The sequence below is a fragment of the Mesoplodon mirus genome (assembly GCF_964341445.2).
Source record: "Mesoplodon mirus genome assembly, chromosome: 4".
Taxonomy (NCBI): Eukaryota; Metazoa; Chordata; class Mammalia; order Artiodactyla; family Ziphiidae; genus Mesoplodon; species Mesoplodon mirus.
Window position 1 is genome coordinate 124,899,650 of NC_138979.1, and position 25,669 is coordinate 124,925,318.

The window sequence follows — 25,669 nt, forward strand, 5'->3', positions numbered from 1 at the left end:
AAAAAAAAAAAAAAAAAAAAAAGAGCAAAGGATCTGAATACGCTTTTCTTTCTTTCTTTTTTTTTTTGGCTGTGTCGTGAGGCTTGCGGGATCTTAGTTTGCCAACCAGGGGCCCACAACAGCAAAAGTTCTGAGTCCTAACCACTGGACCTCCAGGGAATTCCCCTGAACACACTTTTCTTTAAGGAAGATATACAAATGGCCAATAAGACCATGTGAAGATGTTCAAGATCATTAGTCATTTGGGAAATACACATCAAAACCACAATGAGATACCATTTCACACCTCTAGAATGGCTAGAATCAAAAAGTCAGATAATAACAAGTGTTGACAGGGACATGGAGAAATTTTAACCCTCAATATAAAATGGTGAGCCACTTTAGGAAACAGTCTGGAAGTCCCTCAAATGATTAAACAGAATTACCATACGATCCAGTAATTTCACTCTTAGGTATATACCCAAGAGAAATGAAAACATGTGTCAGCAAAAATTTGTACACAAATGTTTATAGCAGCATTATCCGTAATAGCCAAGAGGTGGAAACAACAGAAATGTCCATCAACTAACATATGGAAAAGTAAAATGTAGTATACAATGAACATTAATTGGCCATAAAAAGGAATGAAGTACAACTTAAATGAACCTTGAAAACATTATGCTAAGTGAAAGAAGTCAATCACAAAAGACCATATACTATATGATACCAGTCATATAAAATATTCAAACAAGGAAACTTACAGTGACAGAAAATAGATTTGTGGTTGCTTAGGTCTACAGGGGTGGCAGCTAAACGGTATGGGATTTCTTTCTGAGATGATGAAAATGTTCTAAAATTGACTGTGTGATGGTTGCACATATCTAAGAATATACAAAAAAACCACTGAATTGTACATTTTAAATGGGTGAATTGTACAGTGTTATGAATTAAAATCTCAGCTTTAAAGCTGTTAAAGAATTGTGATCGGGCCTCCCTGGTGGCGCAGTGGTTGAGAGTCCGCCTGCCGATGCAGGGGATACGGGTTCGTGCCCCGGTCTGGGAGGATCCCATATGCCGCGGAGCGGCTGGGCCCGTGAGCCATGGCCGCTGGGCCTGCGCATCCGGAGCCTGTGCTCCGCAACGGGAGAGGCCACAGCAGTGAGAGGCCCGCATACCGCAAAAAGAAAAAAAAAAAAAAAAAAAAAAAAAAAAAAAAAGAATTGTGATCAACAGTTTTTAATCCTGAAGAGAATTAAAGTAGTCATGGTAATAATATGACCCTAAATTTAAGAGTTCTCTACCTAGAAAATTTCATTTACACCTAAAAATGCCTTACTGCTTTCTCTTATCTGTCATCAATAGACCAGCCATCAAATAAGAAATATTGCTACCTGATCTGTCCTTGCAGCCCATCTTCAAAGGCGTGATCACTAATGGAACCTTTCCCTGGACCCTCAGCCAAAACCTTTAGTGAGCGAACTCACTATTAGATCTCAAAAACCGTTGGTAACCTTAGTGCCTCAGGTATTCAATCTACTGATCAAGGAATGAGATCAGGAAGAGTACATAACTTCTCACATTGTCAGCTGTGTTTCTCATAATCCAAATGGAAGCCAGTGGAATCTAGAAAACCTTATTTCTCTAACTGGCAAATTTTCCCTAACTTAGGAACTGAGAGCATAGTCCAAATGAAAGAGAAGTTGTTTTAAACACAGCTCTAATAGTTTGAAAAATGTTTAATCCTGAGCCAGAGATTATTGGGAAAGAAAAATAAAGGAAATAGGTTCCATTGAAAATTTACCTGAAAAATGAAACTTCTCTTCAGAAAAACGGGCTAGCTGTGCACATATTCTGCGTTTCTCTTGCAACAAAGTTTCTTTTAAGGCACTTTCTCTATGTCCTCTAGAATTAAGAGCTTCAATAAGCTGGTCCAGCTGTTCACAAGAACTGTAAAAGCACCACCGATTTGGCTTATGCACTGGTTTTGGCAGCTGCATAGAATCATCACACGGACCTTGGTCAACGCTGGAGGTAGATTCAGACATCAAAGAATCCCCAGTTTTAGTGGATACCTGAGGATCTTGAGGCTGTACATTATCCTGACATGATGAAGGTCTAGGCAACAGCATGTCTTCAGTGAGACCAGAATAATCCTCTTCAATAAACAATCCAGGAATAGAAGGGAAAATCCAATACCGCCTATACATGCGGTCGCGGCCCAAGGGAAAGATATTGGTGCATGCTATGGCACTTTGGATTTTTTCTAAGAGCTCTTTCTCTTTTCGTTGGTGTTCCTGTTTTAAAGCTTCTTCCTCATCAGCAGTAAGAGGCTCTCTTGTTACACAGTTGACCTCTTCTTGCCTTGTACATTCTTTAAATCCATTTTGTCCCCTTTTCCCTATAATCGAAACAACCTTTGATCACCATCATCATACTTTAAATTTTCATTAGAAAAATATGATACAAGCTACCCCAAGTTACTATATATTTTAGACTAAACTGTATGCGCCACCCCCCATACCCCCAATTCATAGGCTGAAGTTCTAAACCCCAATGTGACTGAATTTGGAGACAGGGCCTTTAACGAGGTGATTAAGGTTAAATGAGATCATAAGGGCAGGGCCCTAATCTGACAGGACTGGTGTCTTTAAGGAAGAGACCAAAGCTCCCTCTCCACTTGTGGGCACAGAGGAAAGGTCATGTGAGGACACAGTGAGAAGGTGCTATCACCAGCTGAGAGAGGCCTCACCAGAAATCAACCCTGATGGCACCTTGATCGTACTTCCAGCCTCCAGAACTTTGATGAAATAAATTTGTTGTTTAAGCCACCCAGTCTGTAATATTTTGTTATGGCAGCATGAATAGACTAATATACTATATTAATAAGAAACTGACACACTTAAATATAAAGGGACACACAAAAATCTTCCATCTCCATAGTGGAGAGTGTGGGCACAGTCTGTTAGTTATTTTGCAACATACATTCAGTCCTTCCTCTAAGGCAGGAGTTAGCAAACTACTTTTGTAAAGGGCTAGCTAGTAAATATTTTAGGCTGTGTGGGTCATATGGTTTTTGTCACAGCTACTCAACTCTGCCACTGTAGCATGAAAGCAGCCATAGACAATATGTAAATGAATGAGCATGGCTATATTCAATAAAACTTTATTTATGGTCACTGAGTCTGAATTTCATGTAATTTTCATGTCATAAAATATCATTCTTCATAAAATTTTTTCAACTATTTAAAACTGTAAAAACTCTTTTTAGCTCATGGGTAATATTAAAACAGGGGGCAGGGCAGATTTGGCCAATGGGCTATAGCTTACTAACCTTTGTTTAAGGTAACAGAACCCTTAATTATTAGGCACCTAGCAATCCAAAAGAAGGACAACATTTCCCAGACCCTCTTTCCCTAGTAAACATGGTTACATTAGAAACTACTGGTCAAAGACGTGGGAGCAGAAGCATTATATGTAACCTCTGGGTTATGCCTCTTTTTCTTCTTTCCCTCTTCCAACTAGGTAGAATGGAGACAAGGTGATAAATCATTTTGGAACATGAGGATGGCAGCAAAACCCTAAGGATGACAGTACCAACAAGACAGAAGGAGCCTGGATTCCTGGTGACCTGCCTAGACTTTTATGCTGTGTTGAAGAATTAGACTCCTCTCTTGTTTCAGTCATTGTCATATTGCTTAAATGGTTGGGGAGTGTTTCTTCTTTCTATTTCCTTTGCCTGAAAGAGTTTGTGTAAGATTGGAATTATCTGCTTCTTTAAAATTTGGCAGAATTCACCATAAAGTTGCCTAGGACTGATGTTTTCCTTATAGGAAGGCTTTTAATACGAATTCAAGATCTTTAATGGTTTAGTACGATTCACATTTTTAATTTTCTTTAATCCATTTTTATAATTTGCACTTTTCTAGGATTTTGCTCCTTTTTGGCCTCTATTTTCAAATTTACTGCTATAAAATTGTTATGTTATCCCCTTATCTTTAAATTTCTGCTCCATCTGTAGTTATGTTGCTTCCATTTTTAGTCCTAATTTTTTATTGTGACCACCCCCCAAATCAATTTCAACAAAGGTTTATCCAGTCTGTGTCTTTTTCAAAGAACAAACTTTTGGCTTTGTTGTTCTTCTCTACTGCAGTTTTATCTTCTATTAATTTCTACTCATATCTACTGTTTCCTTATATTTGGGGAGATTATTCCAGTTTCTACCTCTAACTTCTTAAATGAATGCCTAGCTCAATTTGCCTTTCTTCTTTCCTAATTTGTATTAAAGCTATATAAATTTTCCTTTAAGTGGAGGGACTGTATCCAACAAGTGTTAATATGCAGTATTAATTGGTTTTAAATATTTTCTAATTTCCATTAGGGTTTCTCCTTTGACCCATTACTTGGAAGTTTGTTTTAAACTCTAATAATATGAGGTTTATTTGCTTTGGATTTCTAAATCAATTGCATTGTAATCAGACAGTACAGCCTCCATGATACAAGAGATTTTCTGTCTACTTACAATAACCATTTAGAAAATAAAGCAAAAAAAAAAAAAAAAAAGATACCAGCCAAATTAGAGGCACAGAATAAACTTAAGGATCTCCTTTAATATTTATCAAATGAAGACGGTTAGAGATCCTCAGAAGTAATTTGTACCAAGCTTTCAAAAAAATGTATTTCCTTTGATCCAGCAATTTATGAAATTATTTTAAGGCAGCAGAGATATCCATTCCCATCAATATGACACCAATTACAAGCATTACTGATCTCTTGTACCTCTAGCAACTAAGAGGCATTCAATGCATGTCGAATGAGTATGTTATAGAATTAAAATTTCTATTTGGTCAATATAAAGTAGTAAATATGAAAACTCAACAAACACACCTTGGAATCTCAAACGGAAGCAATCTAATATATATTTCAGAATAGTGAATTAATAAAATGCCTTATCAATTAAAAACAAGCAAGAATGCCCTTAAGAAATTCTGTATTACCCCTTCTACTTCTTTTATGTGATCCTGGGTCATCTTCATCCTCAGTAACTGTGTCTTGATCTTGTTCCTTTTGCTCTATTTCTTTGCTCTCAGTGCTAGTATCAAAATCTTCCCTTTCTTCTTCCCTTAAGGATGAAAACAAAAATTATATTCATTAATGAATATATAATTCCATTCATGAAATATTTATTGCCTGTGTATGAAGTGCCAGGCATTATGCTTAGGAAGTAGTGAACGAGATAACACAGAGTTTACAGTCTTGCAGAGAAAACAGATAATTATATAAATCATTGTAAAATTAAAATATGTAATAAATACTAAAAAAGGAGAAGTTCAAAATGCTATGAAAGCGTTTCCAGGAGAACCAAATCTAGTCTCAGGGGTCAAGAGAGGCTTGCTTAAAGAAGTGACATTTAAACTGCGAGACTATGGAGACTGGGGAGGGGTAAGGGGGCAGGTAAGAAGAAATCTTCATTTCTAGCAAAGGGGATAACATCCTAAGGCACTGAGCTCAAGGGAAAAGGAAGGAGCTTATAATTTTGAGAAGGTGTAAACAAAAAAGAAGTAATTCAAGATATGAATGAGAAAAAGCAGGGCTAGGTCATACTGGGCCTTGTAAGGCATCATTCAAAAAGCAATGGGGAAAAAAAAGTAATGGGAAAAAAGTGGACGAGTTTAGGAAAGGGAAATGACATGATTAGAAGGCACTTTCGCTGCTATGTGGAAAATCATCTGAGAGAGAAAGTAGATGAGGGGAGACCAGTAAAGAGGTCATTGTAATAGTCCAGGTAGCTGGCTGGGAGGTGATGGTGGCTCAGAGTATAAAGGAGATAAACAGACAAACAGTGGAGGAGAGAAGCAGACAAACTTCAGATATAATAAGTAGGAAGAATGAACACAATATGTTTTATCTAATCCACTATATTGTCCAAATCAAAACTAAAGTTGTATGAAACCTGAGTTAATTCTACCATTTATGTTCTACATTCAAAGACAGTTTTGTAAACTCAAATGTATTCAGGAACCAGAGAGATAATGTAAACGAGTGAGGCTAGATGAGTACAAAAAATATGAAGTGGTGGGATCTGTAACATGCCTATTTTCCCTTTTTAATAATTTGAGATATCACAAGGAAAAAAAATTTGTAACTATGTGAGGTGATGAATATTAATGAAATTATGGTAATCATTTCACAATATATGCATTTATCAAATCATTGTTTTGTACACCTTAAATGAATACAATATTTTATGTCAATTACATCTCAATATAATTGGAAAAAGTTTACAAAATGTAAAAAAAATTGAGATATAATTCACGTACCATAAAAATCACCATTTTAAAGTGTACAATTCAGTGGTTTTTAGTAATATTAACAAGGTTATATTATCATTGCCTCTATCTAATTCCAGAACATTTTCACCATCCCAAAAGAAAAACCACATAGCCATTTTCATTTCCTCTTCCCCCAATGCCCCTGGTAACCACTCATCTACTTTCTGCTATGGATTTGCCTATTCTGGACTTTTCCTATAAATGGAATCATATAATACAAGGCCTTTTGTGACTAGCTTCTTTCACTTAGCATAATGTGTTCATCCATGTTGTAGCATGTATCAGAATTCCATTCCTTTTATTGCTGAATAACATTCTGCTATATGGATATACCACAGAAAGAATATATCATTTTGTTTATCTATTCATCCACTGATAGACATTTGGGTTGTTACCATTTTTTGGCTATTAAGAATAACACTGCTATGAACTTTTGTGTATGCATTTTTAAGTGAATGTATGTTCTTAATTCTCTTGGGTATATACCTAGGAGTGGAACTGCTGGTCACATGGTAACATATGGTTTAAATTGTTTGATGAACTGCCAAACTTATCCAAAGCAGCCACACCATTTTACACATCCCTGTGAGCAATGTATGAGAGTTCTAATTCTTTCATATTCTCACCAACATATGTTACTGTCCCTCAGTTGAATTACAGCCATCCTAGTAAGCGTGAAGTAGTATCTCATTGTGGTTTTGATATACGTTTCCCTAATGACTAATGATGTTGAGCATCTTTTTATGTGCTTCATGTATATCTTCTTTGGAGAAATGTCCATTAAAATCCTTTGCCCATTTTTAAAATTGGGCTGTCTTTTTACTGTCGAGTTGTATGAGCTCTTTATATATTCTGGACGTCAGACCATCATCAGATATATGATTTGCAAAAATTTTCTCCCATTCTCTGGGTTGCTATTTTTACTTTCTTGATAGTGTTCTTTGAAGCACAAAAGTTTTCAAATTTGGTGAAGTCTATCTATTTTTTCTTTGGTTGCTTGTACTTTAGGTGTCATATCTATTAACTTTCTTAAGGTATCCAAATAAATTCCTTAAAGTATTACTGATGGCCATATAAAATACAACTGATGCAAGTTGTGACCTATGATCTTAAGATGTAATAGGTATTTCTACATGAAAGTATAATCAAAAGTCAATACACTAAATTTGGAATACTGAGATTTTTAGAACTTCCTTGGCAGATTTTATTTAAAAATGGTTATTTCTGCTAAATTTGAATATGATTTGCCATCTACAGTATGGGAAAAATTCTGACTTGTCTTCACAGCCAATCTTCATCCCTAATATGCTGAAATACAATGAAATGCTTAGGCAGTCATTAAATTATTTAAGGTGCTGACATCCTCTCCTTACACCTTCTACCAAAAGTTCCAGTCTCACCTCTATTCCTCAAAAGGCTTGAAGGAGCTCCGTAAACACAGTGTACGACTGTGATGATGGTGGTGGAGTGGAGAGATCCTACTAGTAATGCTAGAAACTGGGTAACAATAGCCTATTGAAAGTTTTCTGGGAACTATAATGTATAACATTAATTCTGTGAGAAAATGAGTTCTAGATTCCCTGGAAGTGCTTTTTTTTTCTTTTTAAACATAACACATGTATATCTGAGGACTGTCTATGTAAATTTCATAGGCTTGCTGACACTATTTTATGTTTTCTAAAAATCCTGAAAGCATTTTAGAGTTTAAGGTGCTGATTTTTATTCTTTATGTGATCCAGATAAGCAGTGTGATTCAAACCATACCCAATAGATATATCTGCAACTGAATTTCTTTGCTCATCTTCCTTTAGTTTTTCTTGTTTCTCCTTCATTTTTTGTTCTTGCTCCTTAAGTTTTTCTTCTTTCCTTTTACGAATTCTGAAAGTTAAAATAAAATATTATAGTCTATCTGATACTTTTAACTTTTAGTATCTTGCCTTTAATCATAAAATTATAGAAAATGCTCCAAATGTTATCACAAAACCATAAAGCAGTTAATCTATTCATAACCTCTCAGTGTGAGCCAATGCCACACTGCAGCCCAACATGGTTTCAGATGCAAAGAAATAAACAGCTTTCATTAGCACAACTGACTATAATTATTTCTTACCTAGCAGCTGCTTCTTCCCTCTCTTTTCGATGTTGTTCTGCTTTTAACTCCCGAAACTCCTGCTTTGCCTGTCGTAATATGTCAACATAATCTTCAATGAAATCCCTAGTAGAAACTAGGGTCAGTAGTTTCCCACAGAGAGCATGAAGTATCTTCATTTTTTCTCCTGTCAAAAATTGGTAAATAACTTCTGGATTATCAATGACAAGAAAAATTTTAATTTGTGGCTCAATGTGAAAATGTTTAATAAAGACCAGGGAAAGTTTCTTAAGATCAAACATGCCAGTGGCATGTATGGAAAAAAAGCAACTTTGAATCCAATTAACAGTTATGTGATAGACAAGGCATTTCAAATACTAATTACTACCTTATATACTAATTAAACAGACATGAAAAATTTTCTAATTGCAAAGAATTAATTTTCAAGTTTTAATTTTCAGGCTCGTATGAAGTTCAAATCAAAACTAAGTTATAACCATATGAATTTTAAAAAAGGCAATACACAAGTTGCTACTCTGAAAAGACTGCACAAAAACACTACTATAAATTATAAAAATTATATGAATGTTAGATCAACTATATCTCAATAAAATTTTTTTTAAACTATATGAATCTTAGGAATTAGGTACTCTTTTTTTTTTTTTTTTTTTTTTTTTTTTTTTGCGGTATGCGGGCCTCTCACTGTTGTGGCCTCTCCCATTGCGGAGCACAGGCTCCGGACGTGCAGGCTCAGCGGCCATGGCTCACGGGCCCAGCCGCTCCGCGGCATGTGGGATCTTCCCGGACTGGGGCACGAACCCGTGTCCCCTGCATCGGCAGGCAGACTCTCAACCACTGCGCCACCAGGGAAGCCCCATAGGTACTCTTATTATATGTTCTCTTAATTAAGCATATTAAATTCAATTCTATATATTTGTACATTATAATTTTTTATTTAGAAAAGGAAGGGAAAAATAACTTCATCTTATTTTTACATATTGTGCCTCATATGTAAAATTGAGGCACAAACACTCAAGTGAATATTAGAATTTTGCAGCTACAGCTTAAATTTCTGATATACTAATAAGTAAAAGTGAAAGCTAGCTACTTCTCACTTATCCTTCTAAACTTAGTAGATGTAATAAACTAACCACAATTTGTTTGGTTTTTTTTTTTTGGCCTCACCATGCAGCATGTGGGATCCTCGTCCTCAACCAGGGATTGAACCCACGACCCCCGCAGTGGAAGCGCAGAGCCCTAACCACTGGACTGCCAGGGAAGGCCCCATAAATTTTTTTAAAGTAATAGAAAATCCAAATAGAAAAAGAAAAAATCATAAATAATTAAAGCTAATATGAATAACAACAGTAGTTAATTTACATCACTGTATTCCAACAATTTTTTTTTAAAGACTGCTTTCTCTCCTCTTTTTTTTTTTTTTTTTTTTTTTGCGGTAGGCGGGCCTCTCACTCTTGTGGCACGCGGGCCTCTCACTTTTGTGGCCTCTCCCGTTGCGGAGCACAGGCTCCGGACGTGCAGGCCCCACAGCCATGGCTCATGGGCCCAGCCGCTCCGCGGCATGTGGGATCCTCCCGGACTGGGGCACGAATCCGTGTCCCCTGCATCAGCAGGCGGACTCTCAACCACTGCGCCACCAGGGAAGCCCTCTCCTCTTTTTTTAAAAATAAATTTATCTATTTATTTTTGGCTGTGTTGGGTCTTTGTTGCTGTGCGTGGGCTTTCTCTAGTTGCAGCGAGCGGGAGCTACTCTTTGTTGTGGTGCGTGGGCTTCTCATTGGGGTGGCTTCTCTTGTTGTGGAGTACGGGCTCTAGGTACGCAGGCTTCAGTAGTTGTGGCACGCAGGCTCAGCAGTTGTGGCGCACGGGCTTTGTTGCTCCGCAGCACGTGGGATCTTCTCGGATCAGGGCTCGAACCCGTGTCCCCTGCATTGGCAGGTGGATTCTTAACCACTGCGTCACCAGGGAAATCCCTCTCCTTCTCTTTTAAAACTGAATATCACCTAAAATTTTCTCATCAGCTACCAAGTTTTCTGGGCGTAAGAGGATAAGAGGGTGGGAAGTAGGCAGGTTATACAAATTCTAACTTGCGAAGTTTACCTGGTGTCAAATCATACACTGAAGTGCTTGACAGTTTCTTCACTAGACTGGGGTTGCTCAAACGAAGCTCCATACAGGCATCATCTGTAGCATCAAATCCTCCTCGTTTTTGATACCTGTACTTTGCATTTGCTGATGTTACATCAGCACCTGAAGCTAAGATGTGTAGTCTGAGGATTTCAGAAAGTGTGCAGCTATCAAGATCCAAGCTTTTCAAACTGCAGCCTATAATTGTTAAAAATGATATAGTCATTTAGAATATAAACAATAAGTCCTCAGCAATGTAAAATATACCTTTATAAAAATAAAAAAGCAAACAAAAAAAATAAAACCTACACATACCCTGGTGCAACTGCGGCCATGCAGCTGCCAAAGATGCAACTGCAGACAGTGCAGATTTTGTGGGGTCTGCATCTTCATCCAAAGCCTCCGTTAAATCTTTAAGGAAATAAATACTTTATTCTAGTGCAAATCAAATCTTGAATATTTGGGAATAATGCCTTTTTAAAATGATGAAAGAAACAGCAAACAGCTTAACATTCAGGAACCTCAAAAGAATCAACGCTAGGTACAACAAGCATCCTTCACATTCTGCCTAGTATCCAACTAAAACTATAAATCCTAAGACGTGCACTACACACTAATTTTTCCCTTACTTAACAGAGAGAAGACAATTTCCAAGTTACCAACAAGGTGCACATACACATTCTAAAAAAAAAAGGTAAAATACACTTTAGAATGAAAAACAAATCTTCTTGCTCAACATAACTTTAGAAAAGTCTACTTTGAAAATCAGAATCTATTTGAAGATACCCAAATCTTATATAAATATTTTAAGATTGAATCATAACAAAGTATAAGTTGTAATCATCACAAAACCAGCACAGAAGAAGAGCTAAAAGAACTGAAAGACAGAACTGCTGTCGCTTAACCAGAGGTTTATCCTCTTCATTTAAATTGCTTGTTTTTATTTTGAAAACTCACCGATCCATGAAACAATAGGAAGATATCCCTGTATTTTCTAAGTAAATTCCTTTAGCTTTGAAAACTTAGCCTACAAATAGGACTAAAGAGCAAATCTACTGGCACAAATGTATTTAAACCATTAGAATATATAATTATTCCTTACATAGATAATAAAATTAAAGTGTCACCTATTAAAAAACTTTAAGCTGATAAAAAGCCCTTCTGTTATACCAAAGTAAAGCAGACGCAGCTTCAGACTAAGAGTCAGATAACGTATATTCTAGTCTTAACTCTGCCAATCCCTAGTTCCTAGTTATGTAGGCTTTAGACCAGTCACTTATTTGGCTTCATTTTTCTTACAGGGGTAAGTCTAGATCAGCAGTTTTCAAATTCTTCAAGTATTTCTTGGAAGTACAATATAAAAGAGATAAAAGATGCCCTTGTTAAAGTAGGGAATAGAGATGACAATCCTGCCCATTCATTTTTCCAACTCTGCTGCAGTAGCACAGAGGAATCCCTGTACAATTTGTAGAGCTCCATGGATTAGAGTTGGAAAATCACTGGGCTAACCTGGTTCTGTGGTTCCTTAACTTTCTACTATATGATTCCCTCCCCAAAGTTCACAAGCTGAAAAAATGAACCTTAGAGAACAGAAGTGCTGTCCTTTACTGAAGGAAAAAGGCGGCTCTGGGATTATGTCTGATTACAGTCATTGACAATTTCATGGCATTTAAAGCATAAACACTACCACACAGGAGAAGTTATCTGACTACATGTTACATACATGCATAAGTTATTCCTACCAGGCCATGAATCTAGTCAAAATGACGACATTATATTCTTCCTCACTAGGGAAATACTAGACCTAAAACTTTTTCAATTTTCATTTTACATATAAAGCCAAACAAACTGAAAATTAATACAGGCAGTCTAAAATTAACAACAGTCTTAGTTACAGAGCTGTATAAGTGTACTGGTTCTCTTCCTTTGCAGCAATTCAACCTATTTTATCTATAGTAAGTTATAATTTTCCTAGAACAAAGGCCTTAGGAAATGGACAACCAACAAAATGACAGCTTACTTTTAGTTGTGTTTAACATGTTAAAATATGTATTCTTTAACTCAGTTATCTACCAAATTGCACTCTCAAGAAACTGTAAATATCATTCTAGGATTTGCCGAGACAGTCACTCAGGTACATCATACCAAGAGAATATTGCTGAACTGTATATGGCTTGACTATGTGAAACAGATACATTTATCACCATCATAATCTAGAATTAGGTACACCCAATTTCAACACTAAACAATAACATCTCAGCAAATACACAAAACTATTCTATATAAGGAGAATGCTCTGTTTCCTGTACTTTGAAAGGCATTTAAGTTCATGATGTAAGACTAACGAGAGGAATTGATATTTTTAATAGAAGAGTTAAAAAATTGCTGGTCAAAATTTCCAAGATTTGATATAAAAACAGGGAGACCAAAGACCAAAGAAATTAGATGTTCCTGAAAACAGATAATTACTTCTTTGCCAAATAATAAGGTAATATAACAGTCATTATGAGGCTCTAGGCCAGAGTGCCTGAGTTTTTATCCTGTCACTTTCTTATTAGCCAAAGTCTTTGGGCAAGTTAATTAAACTCCTTAAGACTATGTTTCTTTATATGTAAAAGGCAGAAAATAATTACATCTTCCTCACAAGGGTGGTATGAGGATTAAATGAAACAACGCATATATATATAGTGTCTTACTAGGTTTGTGGTCCCTTACTATCTTTGTGATCTTCAGTAAATAACCTCACTGAATCTCAGTTTTTTCATCACTAAGATAAATTCATGCTTTTATCTTCTGCCCAATTTCCCAATTTCTAAAAATAGCAAGAAACACTGTACATAATAAGACCTGCTAAAGAGGAAGTAAAAGAATATTCAATCCCATTTGATTATTCAGTTGCTTTCAGGAAGACTATGGAGGAGCTTTTTTGTTACTGAGATGGGAGAACATATGAAAAATATCCGGGGGAACAGACTAGGGCCCTTAATGAAACTGAAATAACCATTTAAAATGTGGCCAATAATAATATGCAAGTGAGAGAAGGGTGAAATTCCTGGAGTATTTTTTTCTCTCCCTCCCTAACATTTACATAGTTTCAAAAGGAGCATTAAAGCCTTTATTTAATGGTCAATACTTATTCAGAGGTAGACTTTATATTTGCAGACAGTTCTGCATAGGAGTAGAGCTATAAGAATTGCAGATCAAACAAATCATGAATAGAAAATATAACGGCAATATAAACGTCAACAGTTACGTATATGTTTCCTTTACTTTATTTTTATTTATTTATTTTTTTTTTGAGGTACGCGGGCCTCTCACCGCTGTGGCGTCTCCCATTGTGGAGCACAGGCTCCGGACGCGCAGGCTCAGCGGCCATGGCTCACGGGCCCAGCCGCTCCGCGGCATGTGGGATCTTCCCGGACCGGGGCACGAACCCGTGTCCCCTGCATCGGCAGGCGGACTCTCAACCACTGCGCCACCAGGGAAGCCCTGTTTCCTTTACTTTAGCTGATTTTCCAATACAATTTCCTTTTGACTCCACTGTCTGTCATCAGGATTTCCAAAACTACAAAATTCACCCGCTTCAAATCCTGAATTAAAAAAAGCTTTATGTCTTGTATTAAGGTCAGAATTTGGTCAATAACACTGTGATGTTACTGGTCATTAAGAAAACCTAAAGGCTAAAAGAATGAATATATGTTACACTGTCTCTCTTAGATAATCCATCTTTAGTGCTCATACTTGTCATTAGAAAATCTTTAGATGTTTTATAAATGGATGTACCCTTCTGTCTTCCCTTTAGTAGAGTTTCATTTAATTGACTAAATCATCTGAGGTGACAATGAGGACCACATTGCTAAAATGGCCTTGATAAGGGACCTATGGTGATTAGCACTCAAGCTAGAGAATATATTTTGCTTGAACTCAGCCTGTAAAATCAAAAGGCAGCTGACATTGGCTACATACTCATAATTATCCTATTGCTTCATCGACCAGGCATAAAGGAAATTAGCTCAAATTATCTATGGCCAACCATGCTATCTGAATGGAGGAATGTCCCATTGTTTTTCTACCAAGATTCTGCTATCAAGATATCTCCAAATAGTTATCTCTTATTGTAAATTTTTATGGAATACACTAAAGTATTGTTTAATAGTCCCATCTCATATGTGGCAGAATTCACAGAGAGCATTATTCAGGAAGTTGAATCAACCTTTAAATATAAATGCTTAACAATTCCTGATTGAGGTAAATCCTAAATAAAACAGTGAACATACTCTACTCTGTATTAAAAATAAAAAAGGGTTTCCCCAAGAATTATTCCTACATTAATATGTACCACACGCTGACTCTAGATACTTAACTGTATAGAATTTAAAGAGCAAAATTTCTAGTTCAAACCAATTAGTGAAATTTAAAAACTAAATTGTACTTAACTCTGGTCTAAAAATTGTCAGATAGGAAATGAAATCAGTGGTAATATTTTCAATTTAAAGTATTAATAACAACAATTGAAGTAATTCCTTAGGTGGGGAAAAAATTAGGGCTATTTAGTAGAATTTCTTGGAATTACAGAAACTAGTCAATTAAATCTGTAATGCTCCTAAATAGCAGGAGAAATCTAAAGGAGTAAAAAGCAAGACAGATTGGTGGGATGGGGGCTGCAGCATTTTTAAGGCCATCAGAAACAGGATACATTAAAACAAAGTTGTTCTAAGACAACTGATATGTGTTGCTAGTATATGACTCAAAAATCAAGTAATTTTATAACTGTAAAAGCCAAGTAAAGTTAAAAATTAACTAATCAAAAATTAGTTTCACTACAAAGCTACTATCAGCAAGCAGTAACACTGAATTCTGACCTTTGGTGTCAGCATCAGTTATTTGCTCTTTGGCTACTTCCTCTTCTTCTTCAGCTATCGCCTGGAAGATGGCAGTCAGGAAGAAAAAAAGCAATTCACATAGTGGGCCTTCACTGTCATTTCCTACAAGAGCTTCCTCTAACACTTCTGTGAATAAAATGTTTAAAATGAATTTAAAGTTCTGGTCATGTACTGAAAAAACAACTCCATTGGAATAATAAACATTTTAATCAACAATAGCCTGTGTAACTATTTTCTTAACTGCCCATTTATCAAAGTAGAGCCAAGTATTATTCAAGCCAAAATCAAAAATAATTTATAATGATTACAATAAAATACAATAAAATCATAAGCCAAAATCACTGCATTCAAAGAAAGCCAAATTAGTCTCAGTAGATCGATACAGTATTTCATCTAAGTTTAAATTTGAGACGCAAATTAAGGCATATATTAAAAATTATAATTTTACTCTACTTTGAATAACAATGCCAAAGATTTGTTATTGTTGTCCCACTGTTCTGAAGAGCTATGTGGGACATTACTGTTTACCAAATAGTGCACATAAGAGGTAATCATCATTAGGTGTAATCCTAAAATTGTGTTCAAGTCATAAATGTTTCTCATCTAATTCATCTAACCTAAGCTTCTTACCTAAACCAGCATTGTTTAGACCTTCTTGATCTGTAAGGCACAATGATTCATGCTTCACCTAGCTCATAAAGAAAAACTGAGGGAATGTGAAAGCCCTCCTGAAGAATTTACTCTTAATAAAATAAGAGTGGCATTATAATTCTGTCTTTGAGAATCTTTATTTGGATCTTAAGAAAATTATTTTGCTATTGGTCAGCTAAAAATCTAAAATGGGATCCAAAGCCCTCTCATACTAATTTAGCTCTTATAAATGATGTAAATAAAAAGTAATAGTATGTAAGTGCAGGGGCAAAACAGAATCATAAAGTTAGGCAATAACTTGTCTCCAAATACGGCTGTCAATTTCTCCCCTCCCTGCACTTACATACCATGCCACCCTCAAGAAGTAGAGTCTATTCCTTTGCCTCCTTGAATCCCAGCAGGCCTAACTAATGAAATATGACAGAAGTAAGGCTTGCTAGTTCCAGGCCTGGCCTTTAAGAAAACTGGCAGTTTCTGCTTCCAGACTATTGGAGCACTCAGCTGCCACATAAGAAGTGCAGGCTACTCTGATGGAGTGGGACGCCATGTGGAGGAGCACCGAGGCATCAGGCACGTGTGTGAAGAAGCCATCTTGAACATCTAGCCAGGTGAGCCTTCAGATGACTCCAGTCCCAGCCACTGTCTGACTGTAATCACATGAAGGACTCCCAAGAAAGGACTGGACAGCTGGGTCCAGTGACTCCACAGAACTCTGAGAGAGAATAACTTGTTCCTTTAAGCCACTAATTTTAGCACGAACTGCAACACAGCAATAGCACTTGCCTAGGGTAACTCCCTCAGGAAACTCATCTTGAAGATCAAAAAGCTCCCCAAATGCATTAAGGAACTCCAAAACCATCAGAGCATCACCAAAGATTTCAGGAGGTAGTCTAGTTTTCACTGGAGTTGGTTCTGGAAGTTCCTGCAAGATTAAACAACTTATATAACTATTTGAACCAAGTACAGGAAATTGTAAAAGATAGATATGATATACTCATTACCTAAAAGAATAATTTCATGTAAAGAATTATTTCATGTGGTTCTCAACACTGGATGTTTATCATAATCCCCTTTGGAACTTTAAAAATTATAGATGCTGTGGCTTTATTCCAGCTTTACTAAATCACGGTCTCTAGGGACTTTTTCCTTCATCAAACTAAGAACATAACTTTAGGCTGAACCATACTTCTGACTACCTTTCCTAGTTAAGAAGGACTCCTAACCTAGATTCTGAGGTCAAGGCACTAGCCATGGCAATATGATCTTCAATGCAGTGTTTTCCTTAGGATATGGAACAGAATTAATCCATCATCTACTGACTTAGAAATGGTTCCTTATAAACTGAGATGAACGAGTTTGGTTTGGATACTTTGGTTATTTCTAGAGATGAGCAGAATCTTTGTCTAGCAGTCAAACTAAATGTATGCCTGGCCCCGGTGGTTACTGGACTACCAAGGATAGCACAGATGACCAACTATTTCCACAGAATAAGAATCATTATCAAAGCTTGTTATAAAATACTAACAATGTTACTTTGGACTCTAAATATAAGCATTTGCTTAACTGGCTATTTCCTCTGTTACACAGGTGTGTGAAACATCATAGAACATGCTCATACCTTAAGATCATCACATTCCATATCTTCTCTAGGTTTACTCCACTGTTTTAAGTATTCCATATACTTTTTCTTTTCTTCACGCAATTTCTCTCTTTCCTAAAATAAAAGGTTAATAAAAATTCTTATAAGAAATTTATAAGGCAGCATCAGCATCACCTCAGAACTAGTAAGAAATACAATTACTTGAGCCCTACCTAGACCTATTGAACCATGAACTCTGGGGTTGGGACCCAGCAACTGATGTTTTAATAAGCACTTCTGGTGATTCTGATGCACACTGAAGTGTTAAAACCACTGATGAAAACAATGCCTGCCTGATAGAACTGCTACAAAGACAAAAAAATGTTCAACACATAGCAGCTCCTGGATAAATATTAATTCAATCCAACCCTGTCTATAGCAGCTCTCCCTCTACTTTAAATCAATTAGATCTTAACTAAAGAGGTAAGAAGTTATTAGAGTACCTAAAATAAAACCTCCCCTTATATTTGTAATACATCTGTTTTCAAGATTCATTTAAACCTGACTAACTGCCTAGAGACACACAGAGGGGACAGTATACAATTGGTGAACTTTTCGCTCACTTGGTCTTTTGAAACCCTTACTTCTTGTTTCTGGTATTTGAAACTGCAAGATAAATACTGACCCTAAAAAGTCTCTAATAAAGCAAAATGTAAACAAAATATTTTATTATAATTATTTCCAATAAATATATGTTAATGTATGTAATAATATATATGTTTAATATATGTTAATATTCTCTTTGAAATTTAGTATCACTGAAAGTAAACAGATATACACTTATCAAATTTAACATGAAACAACTAGTTACAGAACTTATTAACTGTGCTTCCAGCGGTCTGCTGAAATAAGCTCCCCCTCCCCCCAAATAATTCTTGCAGGATGTAATGAGATGGGTATTTTCATTCACTGTTGCTAAGTGAATATACATAAGTACATCTGGCAAACAAATACCTATGTCCACCATGTACAGAAAGTTTTTAAAATGTTCTTACCCTTGACCTATTATTTCAGTTCTACAAATTTATCCAGAAACACAATCCAAAAAGAGGAAAGACTTTTGTTCATAAATTTGAACAAAGTATCATTATTTATGAGCAAAAATTTTTAAACGTTTACCTATACCTATTTGATTAACGATTATATGCAGTCACTAAAAATTCCACCTTACTTATTTAGTTTATTTAATACCATGATGATGTTTATAATGTTAAACAAAAAATATATATACAAAATTATAAATACTGGATCTTATTCTTTAAGGCCCAGAATGAAGACTAGAAATAAATTAATCAAAGTATTAATGCTATCTCTAAATGTTACCATTTAGATTACAAGTGGTTTTTTTTCCTTGTTTTCTACATTTTTCTGGAGTAAACATGTATCAGACACTCCCTACTCCCACCCAAGGGGCTATATGAAATAATTCAAGAAAACACATGCAATTTAAATGAGCACAATGTGTAACACCTAGGCTACTTGTGAATATCCCAGGAAACCAATGACAATGACTGACTTTAGAAGAAACCAGCTATAGAATTCTCTAAGGAATATCCACCGCTGAAGATTATAATCAAAGATTTGCTGAAATACCTATTATCACAGATACCTTATTCTTTAAGGAGAATAAGAACACTGCACTAATTCTTATTAATCATGCATTTTACTGTACTTTTCTAACGATGTACTTTACTTTTGAAAGTTTTACATATATTGTCTTCCCTAAATATGGAAGTCTAAATAATGAAGAAAATCAACTTTAGAATTGTACTTTAGAAGAGGCTTTGAGGTGTAAAGGCGTGCATATATGTTGAACCTTAAATCATTCATTAAATCTTCCACAGCAAAAGAGAGATAAACAAGTACTGTTTATCAGTGCTCTATGCACAACTATAAATGTAAATGAAAGTGATAAAAGCATTTGAAAAATTAACCATGAATTTAAATATATAAAGTACTATTAACTATCTGTGGAAGGCTTAACTAATATACTTGAGTATACCTTTTCTCTTTCTATTTTAAGCCTCTCTTTTTCTTCTTTCTTCTTCAGTCTCTCTTCTTCAACAATTTTCTTCAATTCTTCCTTCTTTTTCTCTTTATCTTCCTTTTCTTTTTTCTTTGCCTCTAGGGCATCTGCTTTTTCTCTTTTTAGTTTAGCCTTTTCAAAAGCTGTGGAGAAGGTCAAACTTAGAAAGGTACACAGACAAAAAATAACACATTTTTTTAATGTAACAAAAGAATCCCTGAACTATCTTAAGGTTAAATGAGATCAAGAGACTCCCAGGGGTTGTAAATTCCTGGAGGGAGTCAGCAAGTGATTAAAATGGGAAGAGCAAGTTGGCTGTGTTTAAGACAAACTACTGCGTGGGACAAACATATATACCTGCCTTTGAAAGCCCTGCTATTCAAAGTGTGGTCCTAAGACCAGCAGCAAGGTATCACCTTGTTGCAAATGCAGAATCTCTTCTCCCACCCAGGCCTACTAATTTAGAATCTTCATTTTAGTAAGATTTGTAAGTGATTCCTGTGTACAGTCACATTTGGGAAGCAATGTTTTATAAGGCTGTAGAAATCAAACAAAAATGGCCCAAAACAGTTTGAAAGCCCTAGAAACTGCCAAGTTGTGCTTAATCTAGCATTAGGTCAGTTTAACAGGGCATATGTTATACCCTGAAATACTGTTTTAAGAGATAAACAGAGGTCTCATTTAGTAAAGAAATTAATTATAATCTGAGGGAAAAAACTATGCTTAAGAAAAACAAAAACAGAAATATGCCATTTTAGAAACACCCCCTGCCTGGGCACAGAGAAATATTCTTTCCTATAACTAACAGTTTTTGGGGAGAAAAAAGGTGTTAAGAATGCAGACAACAAATGAAGGTGAAGGAATTGGAGAACTAACATTTATTAAGCCTGTTTTGTTTGCCAAGATCTTTGGTATATCCTTTACATTAAAACTCACCCAGTGACTTCATTTCTTGTTTCAAAAGTTTGTCTCTTTCTTTAGTAGCTCTGTTCCTATAACCTGCAACCGTCTGTTTATTAGCAATGCTGTCCTCCTAAAAAAAAAAACAAACCAAAAACAAAAACCCAGAAAACTAAAGTTGTAGAACCACTGAAGTTGTAAACTGATGGTCTGCTTTGTTCTTACAGTAAAAATAAAAAACAAAAAATTCAATTATACTTTATACTAAGGTTTAATTCTAAAGTATAACTGAACATTTATTAACTCTAATCATAGTAACATACAGAATATGAGTTAATCTTACAGTTCTACAAATTAGTACAAAAACCTCCCATGAAAAACAACCAGTAATATATAAGAGGAGCCTTAAAAATATGCATTAGAAAAACAAACAAACAAAAATCTTCCAGGGTACTTTATAAACTAGATGGTGTTGATGTCAAATAAGAAAGAGACAGAGAAAAGACATGTCAGAGACATTTTTGTAGCCAATATTAAACATGTCAAAAGTTTATTTTTACTCTATTTCTTGGGAGATTAAGGTCTCTAGCCTGCTTAATTGTGATGTCATTATCTCATATCTTTTAAATGATCTTTACATTTCAATTCCATAATTTATTCCCTGTATTTCATTCTGCTTTACATTTTAGTGATTGCTTATAGGCTTGCTTCCACTTCAGTATAAAATCCCTGTGGCATGAGAATCATGTCTAATTCACACTTGAAACTTCTACAAGCCTCACTGCTAAGCAGTTATTAACATACAGTACCCACCTTTTTTGTGTGTGAAGGAATGTGTTCCTTCTTACAGGCTACAGAGGTGAAGGGAGCCAAATCCCACTCTTAATTTTAGTTAGTTTTATTAAGAACTACAATGTAGTTTTTATCTATTCTCTACTTACCTGACTAACAGATACTCGTTTGGGAGGTCTCCCTCTTCTTCGGTTAGCCAGACTGAAGATAAATGTGGGTGGATCATCAGGGAAAAAATAAGAAAAATCTTGTTCTGCTATTTTATATGTTGAAAGAGATGATGCCTTCATTAAAAAAAGACACAGGGTATAATAATAACACATTAGTAAACCATATATAGATAAGCTCTAACATGTCATATGATTACTGTTAAAGACCAGGTCAAAACCATTAGAATTTTATGTGTATTATGCAGTAACATATATTTTATTTCTTGATCCTTTAAAAAACTATATAATTAATCAGATTTACCATAAAGAAAACAACAATTCAAAGGATTGCTTCACCATAAAGTACTCAAGAATGCTTCAACAGTTTCCTGAATTCTAAAACTATCTCAAAATTACATTTATACAATAATCGTTTTTGTTTGCTTTTGACTAATTTTGTATGAGATTTTCTGTGTAAATAATCCATATATTTAATATTTAAAAATCCACTGTATTAAATCAATACATTCTTAGCCATTTCTAATTGCTGAACATTTAGATTTCCCCCCCAGTTTGGAGTGATAACTTAGATACTTTATGTATCAAATTTTAAAGTTGGTCTGGATAAAAGCAGAAATATTGATCAATTCCTATAAAGTTTCAACTCAAAATTTAAGTTTGGAGAAGTCAACCTCATCTTTACCATGAGTGGTGTGGTTCTAGGATAATTTGCTAAAATCAAGAGTTTTTCTCCTATTACTTCATATTTGGAACTTGTTCACCTTTCATCCATGTCCAACTCTAAACTTCTTCTTTTTTAAAAATGTTTATTTATTTAATTGGCTGCATCAGGTCTTAGGTGTGGCACGCGGGATCTTCGGTGTGGCATGCAGGATCTTTAGTTGGGGTGCGCAGGCTCCAGAGCGCGGGCTCCCTAGTTGTGGCGTGTGGGCTCTAGAGTGTGCAGGCTTAGTTGCCCTGCGGCATGTGGGATCTTAGTTCCCTGACCAGGGATCGAACCTGCGTCCCCTGCATTGGAAGGCGGATTTTTTTTTTAAAAATAAATAAATAAATAAATAAATAAATAAACAAATTTATTTTTTGCTGCATTGGGTCTTCATTGCTGCACGCGGGCTTTCTCTAGTTGCGGCAAGTGGGGGCTACTCTTCGTTGGGGTGCGTGGGTTTCTTATTGCGGTTGCCTCTCTTGCTGCAGAGCAGGGCTCTAGGCGCGTGGGCTTCAGTAGTTGTGGTGCACAGGCTTAGTTGCTCCGTGGCATGTAGGATCTTCCCGGACCAGGGCTCAAACCCATGTCCCCTGAATTGGCAGGCGGATTCTTAACCACTGCACCACTAGGGAAGTGGAAGGTGGATTCTTAACCACTGAACAACCAGAGAAGTCCCTAAACTTCTTATTTTTGATTAAGCAATTCTGAAGATTACTTCTGGTCTAACGGCTAAGATCATCACTCTTTCTTTCTCTCCAAAAAAAAAAAAATGCCATTTACAGAAATACAGAAAATGTGATGATACAAAATTTTAAGTTATTAACAAAATAGGAATGCTTCTACTTGGAATTCAATTTTCTATATAATATTTTTACTTTTGGTAGAACATAGCTTTTTTTTTTTTTTTTTTTTTTTTCTTTTTGCGGTATGCGGGCCTCTCACTGCTGTGGCCTCCCCCATTGCGGAGCACAGGCTCCGGACGCGCAGGCCCAGCGGCCATGGCTCACGGGCCCAGCCGCTCCGCGGCATATGGGATCCTCCCAGACCGGGGCACGAACCCGTATCCCCTGCATCGGCAGGCGGACTCTCAACCACTGCGCCACCAGGGAGGCCCTAGAACATAGCTTTTAACACCTAAAAGTCAATCAGTTCTGGCCAGCAGAGTAAATCTAGAGTCCATTAAGATTTTACATTAAAGTAAATTCCATTAAGATGGCTATCTACTATCCCACTTAAATAACCTGTGAATGTAGAGAACTGCCCTTTAAGTATGAATGGGTGGTTTCTTCTCAAATACATGCCCAAAAGAGGTCAGAATAGGTTTTAATATATTAATTGCCAAGGTGTCCTCATTCACACACACAACACACACAATAAACAAAAATACCACATCTTTGTGTTCTTGCAGGTACTCGTAACAACAGTCTACACTCACACACAGGGTATCAAACTTTGTTGTTGTTATTTACTTATTTATTTATTTATTTGGCTGCATCGGGTCTTAGTTGTGGCATGCAGAATCTTTCATTGTGGTGCACAGGCTCTCTAGTTGTGGCTCGCGGACTCCAGAGCACACAGGCTCAGTAGTTGTGGCACATGGGCTTAAGTTGCCCTGCGGTATGTGGGATCTTAGTTCCCCGACCAGGGATAGCACCCGCGTCCCCTGCATTGGAAGACGGATTCTTTACCACTGGACCACCAGGGAAGTCCCCAGACTTTGTTGTTTTGAGGGTGTGTGTGCGTGTGTGCAAGTATACTAGAATATCCACTAACCATCTTTCATTATACTCTAAGAGAAAAATGTTTACTGTCACCTTAACTTTCAATATTTATTAAGTAAAGTTGAATTTCTTTTCATGTTTACTGACTTTGTTTTCGTTGGTGAATAACTGCTGATGTCCTTTGATATTTTTTCCCTAATTAGGTTGTTTTTGTTCACTGATGTGTAAGAGATCTTAGAAAGTTAGGTGAATTAGCCAACTGGCTATTTATGATACACATATGCAACTATTCACATATTCACTGACTGCCTATCAAGTGTCAGGCACTGTTCTAGCCACTTATCACAAGTATCTAAATCAACTTTTTGCAAGCATCATTCTACATGGCTACCTGTTCAATACTATATAGACAGAATGCTTAAATTATGTTCTCTTATCAAAGACAAATATTTTAAAAATTATCTTTCAGATGATTCTATCTTATGTGTTTTCAAGTTTTAATACTTCATCCACTGTGAAGTTTGATCATGTCTGTCTATTGTTCTAATGGGGTGCTTATGTTTTATAATTGATTTGAGCTCCTCACTGTATTCACTGAAAGTATTTTTCCTCCAGCACTTGCCCTTGAAATATATTCATGACATTTTTAAACCTACATAAGTTTATATTGTCAAATCAGTCTCATCTTTGGTACTTCTTTTCTACTGCTCCTTCTAAGTACTTCAGCATAAATAACATTAAGAGTTATCTCATGTCCTGTTTTTTTTTGGAGTTAGACCCAACTTTATTTTTTCAAATAGTTAACCAAGGGTCCCAGTTCTATTTATTAAATAATCTATCTTGGTCTCTAGATTTGAAATGCTACTTTTCACATAGAGTAAATTCATCTATTCTTTTACTTCATATCTTTTCTTTTGATATAACATTTACATATGATGAAATGCACAAATCTTAAGCATACAGTAGCTGATTTTTGACACATGCATACATCTCTCTAACCCATTCTTTTGCTTTTTTACTTAGTGTCTCTCTCCCAGTATGAGTTAAATATTTCTCATTTAAAAAAAATCAGTTTTAGTTTCACCATTTAACTTTTTATTTAGTATACAATGTGAGGTTTCTAAACTTGATTTTTTCCTTCTGAATGGTTATGAATAAAATATAATCTATCTGCTTAGTATTGGTCTCTGAGATTCTTTTTATTATATATATATTGTTCTCCTATCTAGTAGGATCTATTTTAGCACTGTTCTTTGAATCTGTTTTTGTGAGTCAGTCAGTACTACACTATTGGAAAGCACTAGTTGCCCTACAAGCATAACTTTTTTTTTTTTTTAGCCACGTGGCTTGCGGGATCTTAGTTCCCCAACCAGGGATTGAATCCACGCTCCGTGCAGTGGAAAGGTGGAGTCCTAACCACTGGACCACCAGGGAATTCTCCCCATAACTTTTCTTTCTCCAAGTTTTCCCTCTATTCTCATCTGTCTTGGTTGATCTTTTTTTTTTTTTTTTTTTTTTTCCGGTACGTGGGCCTCTCACTGTTGTGGCCTCTCCCGTTGCAGAGCACAGGCTCCGGACCTGCAGGCTCAGCGGCCATGGCTCACGGGCCCAGCCTCTCCACAGCATGTGGGATCTTCCC

General features: G+C 36.0%; 1 protein-coding gene across 1 annotated transcript in view; it reads right to left on the bottom strand.

Moving 5' to 3' along the window:
- BAZ1A (bromodomain adjacent to zinc finger domain 1A) overlaps positions 1–25,669 on the bottom strand; it is a 100,098-nt gene that overhangs the window by 26,417 nt on the left and 48,012 nt on the right. The window contains exons 7-18 of the mRNA XM_082618151.1: positions 21,583–21,717; positions 20,678–20,774; positions 19,718–19,884; positions 17,695–17,790; positions 16,860–16,998; positions 15,405–15,551; positions 10,858–10,953; positions 10,516–10,740; positions 8,419–8,584; positions 8,073–8,186; positions 4,974–5,098; positions 1,781–2,377 (exon numbers count right to left, since the gene is read on the bottom strand). Coding sequence (XP_082474277.1) covers positions 1,781–2,377; positions 4,974–5,098; positions 8,073–8,186; positions 8,419–8,584; positions 10,516–10,740; positions 10,858–10,953; positions 15,405–15,551; positions 16,860–16,998; positions 17,695–17,790; positions 19,718–19,884; positions 20,678–20,774; positions 21,583–21,717 — 2,104 coding nt within the window. The remainder of the gene's footprint in view (positions 1–1,780; positions 2,378–4,973; positions 5,099–8,072; positions 8,187–8,418; positions 8,585–10,515; positions 10,741–10,857; positions 10,954–15,404; positions 15,552–16,859; positions 16,999–17,694; positions 17,791–19,717; positions 19,885–20,677; positions 20,775–21,582; positions 21,718–25,669) is intronic.